Below are 14,430 nucleotides of genomic sequence, written 5' to 3'. Positions count from 1 at the left end.
AACATAAGAATGTGGCAGAGAAATCCTTCTCTCTCTCTCTCTCTCTCTCTCTTTACACACACACACACACACACACACACACACACACTCTATACATGTGATTCAGAATGCATTCGTGAGACACAAAACTCGAATTGTAAACTGTCCTAACAAGGGTTTCATGTAACACAAGTCAAGTTTCCAAAGGAAAAGAATGGAACTTGAATTTCTTGACTGGCCAGCAGCTGGAAATGGATGAATTCTCCAAAAGGCTGCTCTGTCTCATTCCATTCACACTCACTGAATATGGCATTCACACTGCCATTACTAAAGTTTTACCCAGAATTAAAGTGATTTCTCAACTTGCTGAAGACTGTTTTAAGAACAGTTTTAAGGGTGGAACCACAGACTGTTTTAAGGGTGGAACCACAGACATGACAATGAAAACAAACTATCTGAGGTATCTATTTGGAAATCAGAGTTTGTTCTGAGTTTATATATACTGCCTTACAATGTAGAACTATCAGTTTCAGTTCCATTAACATTATAAACTATTACAAAACTGTTGAAGTTTAAACTATCACAACAATCTTTCCAAAGCTTTGTCATTACTATGGCAACTTACACGTGGGGCTCACACAATACATTACCAACAGTATGCTGACATTTGAAGCAGAAGGAAATCATTAGCGACAACGCAAAGGATGAAACAGTTTGCATGTTTAAGTGGGAATGGGAGACTGGAAACAGACATTTCTCAAACTTCTTAAAAGTAGGCTTCGCCGGGTTTTCTATTCTCTCAGCGAATAGTATGGACAGGGGATTTTAACCCACCAGTAATATAGCAGATATCATAGCTTTTACAACCAAAGGTTAATTCTTGAAACCTATTTCTACTCTTATTTCTCAAAAGCAGAAAGTTTACCTGGTCCTGTCTCTCAGTGCCGGCTCGCTCCCTCCCTGTCCCTCTCCCCCTCCCCAACTCTCACATTACTGATCTCATACTTCCTCCACCCCTTGTCCACCTCTCAGGCAATCTGTGATCTAAAGATGCTGATCTCTGATTTAGGAACTTCTGGGTATAATGAAAGTATTAAGTCTTCAAATAAAGATCTTGATCACAGCCACAAATCTATCAGCCAAAAAGTCCCTATAACACCAGTGTGATAAAATGATGAATTTTAATCAATAACAGGTCTGAAAAGGGTTGAATAAGAGCAGTAAAAAACTACCCTGAACAGTGTTTAATGCATATTAAATGCTGACAAACGCTTAGTTTATTTTCCCCTTCCTTTTTTCCTAACTTTAGTAAGAGGTGACCGACATCCAAGATGAGGTGGCTTGCCCAGGGTGCCAGGGATGTGGACGACAGGGTAGCACTAGGTCCCTACCCTGAATACGTTCTCCTATGCCATGGTTGCTCCTCATTTGATGACATGTGATAACATCTTTAAATACATCCCAAATTTTAATATTTTCACTTACATTTATATGAAATTCTTGTTCAACTAGTAGTTGACAGAAACCTAAGTTCCTTCTAGAGCCTGGGCACTTTTAATCTAAACGATCTTTAGCACAAAGGCAGCAAGAACAGAAAATTAGGTTTAGAAACAACTCCCACGAAAGCATTAAGGCTGCACTGGCAGACAAGCTATGGGAGATTGTTCCAAGCCTCATTGGGGCACATAAATACTGCCAGCACAGTCATTATCACCAACAGAGAGGCAAAGAGAATATGTCACGTGGCACCAGAACCAGAAACTGTGGTTTGTTCTCATGGATGAAATGTCATGTGACAATCATTTCTTCAGAGCATAGAGTGGGCTTCTAAGCAGCTCTCAGGAGATTTCTGTTGCTCTCCACAGGTTTGCTCAGGGATCAGTTCTTTTCACAGAGGAATTAGGCAATTACCAAGAAAAGCAAGAAAATAAGGATTATAGGCATTTTCTCCCCCACAGCTTTCTAAAAAGTCGCACTTAAAGCTTTAAAATTAAGATTAAGAAAGGTACTTTTTACTACACAATGTTTTATTCCTCTGTGACAACTCTTATACTTTTTTTGAGTCAATTCCTAGTCTTGTGGGTACCTTCTCTTTGAAATCTTACTAAAAAAAATGTAACAATCTAAACTCATAGAGAAGTTCTGGGAGGATAAAGACCAAACCTCAATACAGTGATCTCCATGAAGGGAAGTCAATGGCCAAGGGCTGGTGGTGCAGGGAATTTGTTACCATGTGCTACTTAAATACTTTTTTAAATTGCCCTTAAGAAGAGTTTTTAGATGTACTATAGACATAAGATTTCTTAAAAATATATAGGTTCCAATTGTAAGAGCTCACCACTGTTGGTTTTAAGCAAACTTTTAGTAGATAAACATACACTTTAGTAGATAAACATACAAACATACACTTCTTTGAGTAGTAATGTTTTCTAATTAAGAGGCACTGAATCTTACTTCCCATGTGTTACTTTTCATGTGTAGGGTACATCACTCTTAAACATATAAATATCCTCAAGTATTAATCAACTTACAGGAATAATGCCTTTAAAAGTTTGTAAATGAAAAGTGAAATAGATAACTCTAAAAGAGCCATTATGCATTCACTTCTTTTCTGACACAGATTTCATCATTTGGGGCACGAGAACTGGTGAGCACCATAAGCAAAAAAGCTGTTCAAAAAAGACCTTGGGAGGCATGGCAGTCTACTCACTTTCTCCAAGCCAAAAATGGAAAAGAAGAGATTCATTTTAAGACACAAGGAAGGGTGTGTGCCTGGAAGCATGGTCTATTTTTAGGAATTATATTGGGAAACTTTTTGTGAATGTGTGTAGGGGGAAAAAAACAGTAATAGGTGGCAACTACATGAGTTCATTGTACAGCAGTTCTGTCCCACATGAACTAGGTATATCTTCAAAAGAGCCTGTAGTTTTAACTCTTAAACCCAAAGATTCATAAGGAAATGGGGCTCTTGGAAGACTTCATTGTGTATTTCCAATAAATACATTTTAAGTCTGCAAAGTCTCAAATAAACGTGCTGGCAATAAATAGTCACACATTTTAAGGAACTGCCAAAGATCCTAGAAGCATGCTAGCCTAGAACTGGGAAGGGATGAAAGCACTCAGATACCTCTGACCATGTGATGCCCAGAAGGATAACGTACAGACATCCTACTGCTAATCAAGTGAGAGCCAGCTAATATTTTTTCTTGGACGCTGTTCATGACTGATATGCTTTAAAAATAAACAGCCAATCAGGTTGCGGGATTTGTGTTAAGAGGAATACTTTTCCACTGACAAATCCTTGCTTTTCTGTTGGTATAACTATTCTTTTTTTTTTTGAAGATTATTTATTTATACAAGCACTGGGTACAGTCAGAAGCGCGGGAGGGTGAGAGAATTCACCAGAGCCAGAGCGGAGAGCAGGCAGACTGACGAAGTACACTGCTGAGGGGAGCAGCGGGGGGCAGGAGAGGTCTGCGCACCATGTGGGACCCTCCTGCGGTGGCCGGGGAGAAGCCGGGGATCGAACCGGCGCTGCAGAGGCTGCGGGCAGCTTCACAGCCCAGCGCTCAACCGCTGTGCCACCGGGGAGGCCCGGTATAACTATTCTTAACCATTGATTAAAATATTTTTTTGGAAGTGGGCCTCCCTGGTGGCGCAGCGGTTGAGCGCTGGTCTGCGAAGCTGCCCGCAGCCTCTACAGCACCGGTTTGATCCCCGGCCACCAGCAAGGGTCCCACATGGTGCGCAGACCTCTCCTGCCGCGCCTACTGCTCCCCTTAGCAGTGTACTTCATCAGTCTGCCTGTTCTGCTCCCTGCTCTGGCTCTGGTGAATTCTCTCACCCTCCCGTGCTTCTGACTGTATCCAGTGCTAGTATAAATAAATAAATCTTTAAAAAAAAAAAGTATAAAAAAAAATTTTTTTTGGTAGTATGAATGTTCTTCACTTCCTTAGTAGGCTTATCTACAGAGGAAGAATAGCCAAAAGAGCTTACCATTTACCAGGCTCTTTTCAGCCCTCTCCAACTATGGTCTAGGAAGAGAAAGTTAAAAACAACTCTTCACCTAGCAAGAACAATCACAAGATTGTGGATAGTTGCTCTTATTTTACAATAATGTTAACCAAATATGGTTAAAATGGTACTGTGGAAAATTTCTATTATTCTCTGAAAAATAAATTGAATAAAGTAGATCATAGCAGTATTCTGTCTTTAAAATTCCACCTCACAAGGGCCATGAATTTAGCACATTTGAGATCAAGAAGTTTCCTGCTTAGAAAGTTCTTCACAGCTCCATGTTTAACTAGAAAGCCACACCCACACTAAGTCATAATCCTGGTACTGCTTTTGAAATATAAGTTATGTTACTAAAAGACTGATTGGCCACATGTGATCTGCTGACAGCATGAGTTATTCATAATATTCAGACTAGTTAAATCAGTACATAAGTCAGCCAAACCTTAATACCATATATTACCTTTAGAGAATATATGTCATCAAAGTAAGGGATAAGAAAGGATCAAACTGAAAAAAAAAATAGTAAGGTATATACGCAAATTAAGTTGATCAGTCAATTCTTACCTTTTTAGATCAACGGTTGTCACACTAAATACAACTCCTTTAAGCCAAAGAATCATGAAGAGTCTCTGGGAAAAGGGACAGTTTCCTATGCTTTCACCATCACTGCCAGCCTGGGGAATAGAAATAGAAATAAACATTAAAAAACAAGATCAAAATGATGATACTCAAAACAACAGAGTTTTTTCTGAATTTTAATCAAGAATACCTAAGACAGGAAAAGTTACATTTTGGAAGGTGGAGTAGAAATCTGTGCTTTATCATTTTGCTCTTTATTTGCCTCTCTCTTAGAAATGGCCAGTCTAGTACACATTGCCCAGAGAACTTTTTCTAACAATAGGAATTACCTGTATTCCCACTGCCCAATGCAGTAACCATTTGTAACATATGGCTGATGAGTACTTAAAATGTGGCTAGTTTGAGTTTAATTTTAATAGGAAATTTAGGAACCAAAAAATATAGTAACTGAAGGGGCCTCCCCGGTGGCGCAGCAGTTGAGCGCTGGGTTGCGAAGCTGCCCGCAGCCTCTACAGCACCGGTTCCATCCCCGGCTGCTCCCCGGCCACCAGAGGAGGGTCCCATATGGCGTGCAGACCTCTCCTGCCGCCCGCTGCTCCCCTCAGCAGTGTACTTCGGTCCCTCTGCCTGCTCTGCTCCCCGCTCTGGCTCTGGTGAATTCTCTCACCCTCCTGCGCTTCTGACTGTACCCAATGCTTATATAAATAAATAAATAAATCTTTTAAAATATATATATATATATATAGTAACTGAAATAAAAGGATGGGCTTAACAGCCAAAGAGAAAACAGAAGAAAGAATGGGTAAGCCAGAGGATAAAACAATTAAAATTACTCAATTAAACAGAGACAATATAAGCTGAAAAGTAACACTTCTCATATATTGTCATGTTTTAAGGATCAGTTTTGAGAGCTTCATTGTATGCTAATGACCCAACAATTTCATATGTAGAAAAATGTATTCAGTAAAAACATTTATACAGATGTCCAAAGATACAAGTAAAAGGGGAGAACATGGAAGCATTATTTGTAATAGCAAAACCTAGCAGTAAAGAATGTGTTAAATTACAGACCACCACACCAGAAGATAAAAGTTTCAGCTAACCATTGGGCTTTGCTGGATGGGGGCAGAGTCAGGGATTTTTTTTTTAAAGATTTATTTATTCATTTATACAAGAACCCGGGTGCAGGCCAGATGCGTGGGAGGGTGAGAGGATTCACCAGAGCCAGAGCGGGGAACAGAACAGGCAGACTGACGAAATACACTGCTGAGGGGAGCAGCAGGCGAGGCAGGAAAGGTCTGCGTGCCATGTGGGACCCTTGACGGTCGGCCAGGATCAAACCAGAGCTGCAGAGGCTGTGGAGAGCTTCACAGTGCAGTGTTCAACCGCCTGCGCCACCAGGCGAGGCCCTGGGGTCAGGGATTTTTGTTTGAAGTAGCTATTGTCCATACTTCTGTCCTATTTGGGCTGCCTATTTCCTGGTTCTTTGGCTACAGAGAGCAAGCAGACTTTCGTTGGAGCTTTCTGTCCCCAGGTTGCCAGCTTCCATAGCTCTAAGTTGCGACATCTGAGGCAAAGAACCAGGAATTTCATCATCATCTCCCTTATCTTTCCACAGGCAATTATCTCAGAAGTATTAAATTTAAAAAGCAAAGTAAAAAAAAAAAATGTAGTATATTCATGCAAAAATGGAATTTAAAAATAAAAAGCAATGAAGTAAGGATATACACACAATAACTTGAATGAACTTTGAAAAATCATGCTAAATGAAAGCAGCAGTCATAAAAGATCACATATTATATATTTCATTTATATCGAATGTCCAAAACAGGCAAACCCATAGAAATAGAAAGTAGATTAGCGGTTGCCTAGGCTGGGGGGAGAGGGGAGGAAGAAAGGGAATGGAAGTTGCTAATGGGTACAGGGTTTCTTTTGTGGGTAATAAAAAAATGTTCTAAAATTAGACTGTGGTGATGGCTGCATGACTTTACGACTGTACTCACAACCACTGAATTATACACTTCAAATGAGCGGATTATATGATACCTATGAATCTCAATAAAGCTGTTTTTAAAAATATATAGTCACAGATTACAAGTACAAATACACACACAATGCATAAGATTTTATATTGGAACATCGAGAGTTTTTGAATTATGATTGAACATTACAAAAACATATAAGTCTAGAATGTTTTCTTCCAAATTAGAAAATTCAAATACTCAAAGTGAAGATATGAATAATCCCACTGGCGCAAAAATTACCACAAATTCCCAGATAAAGAGTGAGTCTTAGCATTCATTTCAGTTTTGTTTCTTATAAAAGGGGTAGTTTTGTGTGACTTGCTATCTGGAGTTCCTCTCACACACTCACTATTCCTCACCCTCCTCCCTCTGGACCTCTGTTGTAATTCTTGAATTTCCTAACACCCGTATTTAATCAGCAACTGCTGGATTAACTCTTACATTGCAGAATAGAGGTCAGTGGCAGATGCCATAAATATCTTAATGTTTTACTAATTGAAGGTTAAGGAACTGCTCACTTAGAAAACCTAGTTTAATCAGTTTTCAGAATAGTCAGATTTTAAGCCACCCAAAAAGAGCTTTAAACTTCATTCCTCTCTATTTCTTTGTGTTTATGGGACCAGGGTCAGGGTGATGATGACTAGACCATGTATATACCCTTTCCTACTTTACTTGGAATCTAAAGGTAAGAATGGGCTCCTGATCATTAAATTATTTTCTTTGACACAATCTCAAGAGGATATATAGAACATATTACCAGAAGAATGAACCTAAAAACGATAATACCTCATTTACCTTTGTGTATCTAAACTAGCTGTCTGAACACACAAAATGGCTTACTTTTATATAAGTGAACTAAAAGTCACAAAACCACATGTTAAATGAAAGTCACCTGACTTCTAGAATCTGTTTCTTCATAGTTTTTGCTAAATCACAGGCTGGAACCAAGGTTTAGAGTCTAAAGGTTTAATTAGATGTTATCCTTTATCCATATGCAGTGCATATGGGAAATAACAAGGTTTAAAGTCAGACTATAGACTTCACTACATTAGCTGTGTGATCTTCAGCAAGTTACTTAACATCTGTGCAACTTGTCTTCCTTCACCATGTTATTATAGGGATCAAATCATTTAGGGTACACAGAGTTCCTAGTACATGGTAAGAGTTGAGTAAATATCACTTGACTTTAAAGATACTTCACGCACAGAACTCAAGGTCTAACAACAGGTTGTTAGAGTTTAAGTACTTAGACATTCGAATCCCAACATGACTTTATTCTTTCAGAAAATGAGGGGGAAGGATCTAAGTGTTTTCTACATTTTAATTTCTTCTAAATGACATATAGCATGGCCTTATGTTCTAAGAAGTACAGTCTATATAAAGTTTAAAGTCTACTAAATGGAGGGAAGCAAATATATCCTTTCTTTAAGATGTTAAAAATCTCTTTGCCATGCAAAGAATATATCATTGCATCCTGGACATAACTATCTTATAAAACCAACTCTATAAATAAGGTCAAAGGATATATAATAGAGGAATTACCATATGCCGTGCTTTGCCTATATAAATAAAACACAGATAATAGGAGGACATTGGAAAGACCTTAACCCTTTTACTGTTCAATGTACCCAATTCATGAAGTACACCCTACAAAGAAGAGCCTATGTAATTTAGAGTAGAACTAATTACCTTGAACTTACAGGACGATATTCAACTACAGGGCTAAAACAAACTCCAAGCTAGGCTGTTAGAATTCACATGCAACATGTGTCTTATTTAGGATGAACTCTGAGAAAGCAAGCCCTGATAGGTATTGATCTAATTAATCCTTATATCTTCTCACTCAACAGAGGATAATAGGTAAGAGCCAGACTCCCAGACAAATTTCATTGCTTAGTGGTTTAATTTCTTTGGGCCATATTTCCTTTTCAATAAAATGGGAACAACACAAACTACCTCAGTGAGTGGTGGGGGCGGGGTGGGGTGGATAAAATCCAAGGGTTTAGGACAACACACTGCTCTGAAATCAAGGGATGGGGAGGGAGTTGTTCCATGTATATACCCTTTCATACTTTCTGATATTTGTACTAGGCACGCGAATCTTTCATTTAAACTTTTTAAAAAGCAAACAAACAAAAACATTCCCACCCCAAATATATGAAGATGAAATAAAGCACAAAGTCATAGAATGAGGGATAAGCTCTGAAAATGAAAGCCATCTTTGTAACAAAAATATGTATGAGCAGGATTCTCAAGTCTCAGGATACCTGGGAAACAAAGAAATGGATTTAAAATGCAGATTACCAGCTTTCACCTCAGATACTCCGAATCAGTGTTTTTTGTGGTGGGTCCAGGAACTTGAAATTTTTAACAAGCACTCCCAGCAATTCTAATTCTGATGTATTTGATAAGCAGACAATATTTTAGTAAATACTGACACAGAGAAAAAAAAATGCCAAAAAATAAAGATTGGGACGACGTCTACTCTGTGGTTAAACTTTGAATTCCTCATGATGCCTTTTGGACTCTGCTCTTTGTGGGCCAGCAACCTGGTTAGATTTGGTAAGTAACAGCCTTCTCCCACATTTTAAAGGAACACCACATATGTTGTCTCAAATTTGGACATATCAAGATTTAAACCAATCCAGCCTAAAGTCCCTTATAACCTAGACATTCAAATTCGAGAACATTCTTATTCTTCATAGACTAAGAGGCAGAGGTAAGTACCTTTTAGTGTAAAACAGAACATTTGATCTTAAGAGTTTGACTTAAGCCTAAATATAATGTTAAGGACAATTATGGTGACCCAAGGTCCTTAATGCTATAGGACGATTAAATCTAGTTTAAAAGAACAATTATAAATTTTTATTACTGTACTAAACTACTAAATGATCTGACTGGTCAGGAAAAAGAAAAGATTCTGTTGTGATGTTAGAGGGTAGGCTCAATACCTGACCTGCAAAATAGTCTGGGTTTTCCAATTATAAGCCATGTAGTCATGGGTAAATCACTTAACCTCTTTGGGTGCTGGATTTCTATTCTGGGAAGTGGAGGTGGGACAGTGGGAGTCAATAACTGTAATATTGTCAAAGAAGCCATATCCTCTTAGGGAATACACATAGGAGAATACAGAGGTAAAGGCTACAATGTATGCAATTTACCAAGGAAAAGTGAATAATAAAACCAATGCAGTAAAACCTGCTCTTTGTACTAGTCTGATTATCAACTTGTCTATAAATCTGAAATTCTTCCAAATGAAGTTTTTAAAAATTATTAACTCACTTTCCACTTTCATACTAACAGTTTCTAATTGTATTTACAACTCACTTTTATACTATTCAAAGGCAGGTAAAAATCAATGTTTTAGAATTAAAATTAATTATTCTTTATTCATACATCTACCACATGGTTTGCCAAGTTTAATCTAAGAATTTAGAGAACACACTAAAAGTGAAATTTTCAATATCGGGTAGAATGATACTCAAACCATACTCCTCCAACACCTAATCACAACTGAAGTAACACTTGTTTGACATTTTCTCAAAAGTGCTAATTTCGCCATTTATCTCCAATTAAGACTAGCAGGAAGAGTGAAAATAAGTGTGGCAAGGAAAGAAAACGCTCAATATAAGTTAAAGGTGATATAATAGTCACTTCAGAACTCTGGAATAATTAATCTGTTTCATACAGGCTGCCATTTAGACTTTGTTCTGGGATGTCTGTAGTCCAGGTAGCACATGCTCCTGAAGCATGTGAAGTTCAAGCTGTGGGTTCTTTCCTTATTCATAGTATATCTTACAGAAGATATCCCTGCCTAGGGGCCCAGATATAGTTATTTGACATTTAACACATATTTACAGAGGGCCTACTTCTGCTGCTCTGCAGAAATAAGTATGAATGAGACCAATAAGACCTGACCTCATGAGACTTCAATTTTTATAGAATTGATAAATACACCAAGTTAAAAATTACAAACTGGGCAAATTTCCCTAATATTTATCTTTTAGTCTTATGCCATGCAGTTAAAATGCAATGGAAAACTCATTGGCCTGTAGGTTTAAAAAACCAGAGGACATAGGTCAGAGCAACTGTTACAATGGGAAAATAAGGTAGGACACCATAAAAAGAAAAGAGAGACCCAGGACTCCCCAGTGGCGCAGCGGTTGAGCTCTGGGTTGCGAAGCTGCCCGCAGCCTCTGAAGCGCTGGTTCGATTCCTGGCTGCTCCCCAGCCACCGGCGAGGGTCCCACATGGCGCGCAGACCTCTCCTGCCACCCGCTGCTCCCCTCAGCAGTGTACTTTGGTCCTTCTGCCTGCTCTGCTCCCTGCTCTGGCTCTGGTGATTTCTCTCACCCTCCCGCGCTTCTGACTGTACCCAGTGCTTGTATAAATAAATAAATATTTAAAAAAAAGAGAGAGAGACCCTAAAAAGGGGGAGCCCTAAAATCTATATAAAACTCTTATCTAAACATTGGCTAATCTCTGAATCAGAGGCACAAGACTGATCGTGGAGCATACAGGTTAACAGAACTGAAATGAAATTTGAGCTGCCACCCTCCCCTCCACAGAAAGAGAGAATTTGGAGTTCAGCTGAGTTAACTACTTGCTTTTTTTAAAAAAGGAAAAAAATTGGTATCTTCAGAGGAATATAACAAAACCCAAAGTTTCTACAACTTGTCATTCACAAAATCTGTAATAAAATAGAAAATTAATCCACATAGGAGGAAACAAGAAAATATGACCCATTCTCAAGAGGAAAAAACTAATCTAGGAGACACACCCTAGTCTGACCCAGGTGCTACAATTTGCAAAGAGTTTAAAGCAATCATTATAACTATGTTCAAGAACATAAAGAAAAGTATGCTCATAATCAAGGATGACAGAAAATCTCAGCAGAGACCACAAAAAAAGAAGAAAATGTAAATTCTAGAATTAAAAAATATAGCATCTGAATTTTTTAAACCACTAGTTGGGCTTAACAGTAGAACAGAGAAGAGGGTTTATGGATAGCAAAAGAAATCTTAAAAATTAATCTGAATAAAAAATCAAAAAAAATTAAATAAAGCCTCAAGGACCTCTAGGAAATATCAAAAGGTCTGTATATTTAATTAGAGTCCCAAAAGGAAGGAGACAGAGGACAAGGCAATTTTTTTTCAATATGCAGAAAAATGGGTTAAGTATAAAATGTGTAGCAATCCCCCTGGCAAGATGGTTGTCTTATACTTTTGTGTCATGCTGCTCATGATAATCATGCCCTAGTGGCATGCCTTAGTTTGTTGGCTTAGCGTTATCTGCACTATACTAGAGCAAAATTAATGTCACACTGTCATCAAGCACACAAATTTGTAAAAAGAAACTTTTGTTGGGCTTCCCCGGTGGCGCAGCGGTTGAGCGCCGGGTTGCGAAGCTGCCCGCAGCCTCTGCAGCGCTGGTTCGATCCCCGGCTGCTCCCCGGCCACCACAGGAGGGTCCCAAATGGCATGCAGACCTCTCCTGCCGCCTGCTGCTCCCCTCAGCAGTATATTTCGTCAGTCTGTCTGTTCTGTTCCCTGCTCTGTCTCTGGTGAATTCTCTCACCCTCCCGCGCTTCTGACTGTACCCAGTGCTTGTATAAATAAATAAATAAATAAATCTTCAAAAAAAAGAAAGAAAGAAAGAAAGAAACTTTTGTCAAGGGAGCATCTTTGAATTCTGTTTTTAAAATCTTCTGAACCATGACTTGGAGTCTGCAGAGTAGGCTGTGGCTATGGACTTCAGCACAACCATCAACACTGCTTTCCAAGAAACTACAATTTATGTTCATTCCAAGTTGTAAATGCTAGTCCTTTCATTCCAATAAAAAGAACATGAACTTTCAAAAAAAAAAAAGTAAAAAAAAAAATTCAAGGAATAATGACCAGACATTTCCCAATTAAAGGCAAATTTACAGATCGAGTAGGATTCATGAACATCAAAGCACAATTAATACAAAGAAAGTCATATTTGGAAATATCCTAATTAAAATGTTCAAAAGCAAGAGAGGAGAAAAAAATTTTAAGTAGCTGGGATAAAAACACACTGAATGCAAAGGATAATGATCTCAATGACAGCTGAATTGAATTCTCACCAAATAATAGAGGCCAGGCAACTCTCCTACCCACCTATGACTATGCAGGTGCCTCTCGTTTCCTTTTTCCTTTCAAAATGTAAAAAAGAAAAGAAGAATGGAGGCTAGATTTGAAATCAAGACATTTTCAGATAAAACAGTGAGAATTTAAATATTTGACATTTAAATGAGTTAATTTCAGGAATGTAGATAACTAATTTGTGTTTATTTTATTACAATGTAAGTATTTCATTTTTTAAAATGTGCCCTTTACAATTGGTTATTCTCCCTTTGATCACAGCCAAAAAAAAAAGTCTCTCAAATTTTTTCATTGTCTAAATCCCATTCTTTTTTTTTTTTTAAGCCCCATTCTTTTAATATCTTCTAACCAAAGATAAATGCACTAACGGCCAGAGTCTACCCATGTTTATCAGTAGGACATAAATACTTTAGGGGGGTGGGTGAAATTCTTATGCAAGTCACCTTCCGTTAGGATAGTTTAAAAATATACATACTGTTGTCTAAAGTAGATTCAAAAAGAATTACAGGAGTAAAAGAAAACAACTAAGTGTTTAAAAAAAAAACAAAACTCCCCTTATATGCTTATGCCAGCTACCTAACTTAAAGTGGGTGAGAGCATTTCTTTCTATCAACGAGTTCTCAGACCAAGCAAACAATTTTAACTGCACATTTTACTAAGAGCAGTAAAAAAATCCAATTTCTCTCTTTGGAAAAGGCCTAAATGCTTTACAAAGTTTTAAAAAGAGATATCTTAGGTAAAAGAAAAATAAAGAATTCAAAGGAGAAATGAGGTATGTGACAGTCTTTGAAAACAGAATTATAGAATGATATGGATATGCACAGAAAAGGAGCTATAAAGACATACATCACCATGTTACTACAAAATTTTGGCACTCTAACGGACTAAGAACAGATTAATAATGATGACAATGATCAATGAAAGAATGCAGTCATGAAGTATTAAAATAGGGTATTTTAATATAAAATGTACTCAACAAACATGTATGAATAAACTTTCTTTGGCATTCTATTTTGGCTTATCCATAGTTAAACTTTAAGATACATAATAAAATGCTTTTAAAATTATATATTCAAAAACTTAATGCAGTTATGATAAAGTTAACTTTGGTCTACTTTCTTGACTGGTCTAAAATAAATTTCAAATATCTGAATAGTACAAGATAGTGTGTTTATTATTAATTTTTTTACTTGTAGTTTCAATGTACAGGTGCCTTCAAGAATATTAGGGGTCTCCCCTGGTGGCACAGGCAGTTGAGCGCCACGCTGTGAAGCTGTCAGCAGCCTCTGCAGTGCTGGTTCAATCCCGCCCAGCTGGTAAGGGTCCCACATGGCACCACAGACCTCTCCTGTCTCACCCACTGCTCCCCTCAGCAGTGTATTTCATCAGTCTGCCTGTTCTGTTCCTGCTCTGTCTCTGGTGAATCCTCTCACCCTCCCGTGAATCTGGGCTGTACTCCGGTTCTTGAATAAATAAACAAATTAATTAAAAAAAGAAGAAGAATATAATGAAGGCAAATTCTACCTTAGAATAGTTTTGTGTTTTATTTTAGACTCAGCAAACAAAATCTTCCCTTTACTTTTTAGGCAATTAGAGAATACAGCATATTCTATCTGGCCAAACAACTCACTCTTGAAATATTTCTCTGGCAAAAATGCCAGAGAACTTTTACCATTGAGAACTTTTATTGGTTCCATTTATATTTG

At 37.9% G+C, this 14,430-nt stretch overlaps 1 protein-coding gene across 1 annotated transcript in view; it reads right to left on the bottom strand.

Moving 5' to 3' along the window:
- Positions 1-14,430, bottom strand: part of CLIC4 (chloride intracellular channel 4) — a 52,812-nt gene that overhangs the window by 21,481 nt on the left and 16,901 nt on the right. Inside the window, exon 2 of the mRNA XM_037501353.2 lies at positions 4,561-4,670. Coding sequence (XP_037357250.1) covers positions 4,561-4,670 — 110 coding nt within the window. The remainder of the gene's footprint in view (positions 1-4,560; positions 4,671-14,430) is intronic.

Source organism: Talpa occidentalis, unplaced genomic scaffold (genome assembly GCF_014898055.3).
Source record: "Talpa occidentalis isolate TD23 unplaced genomic scaffold, MPIMG_talOcc4v2.1 talOcc4.9, whole genome shotgun sequence".
Lineage (NCBI taxonomy): Eukaryota > Metazoa > Chordata > Mammalia > Eulipotyphla > Talpidae > Talpa > Talpa occidentalis.
The sequence above is the reverse complement of the archived record's forward strand: the minus strand, read 5'-3'. Positions and strand labels throughout refer to the sequence as shown.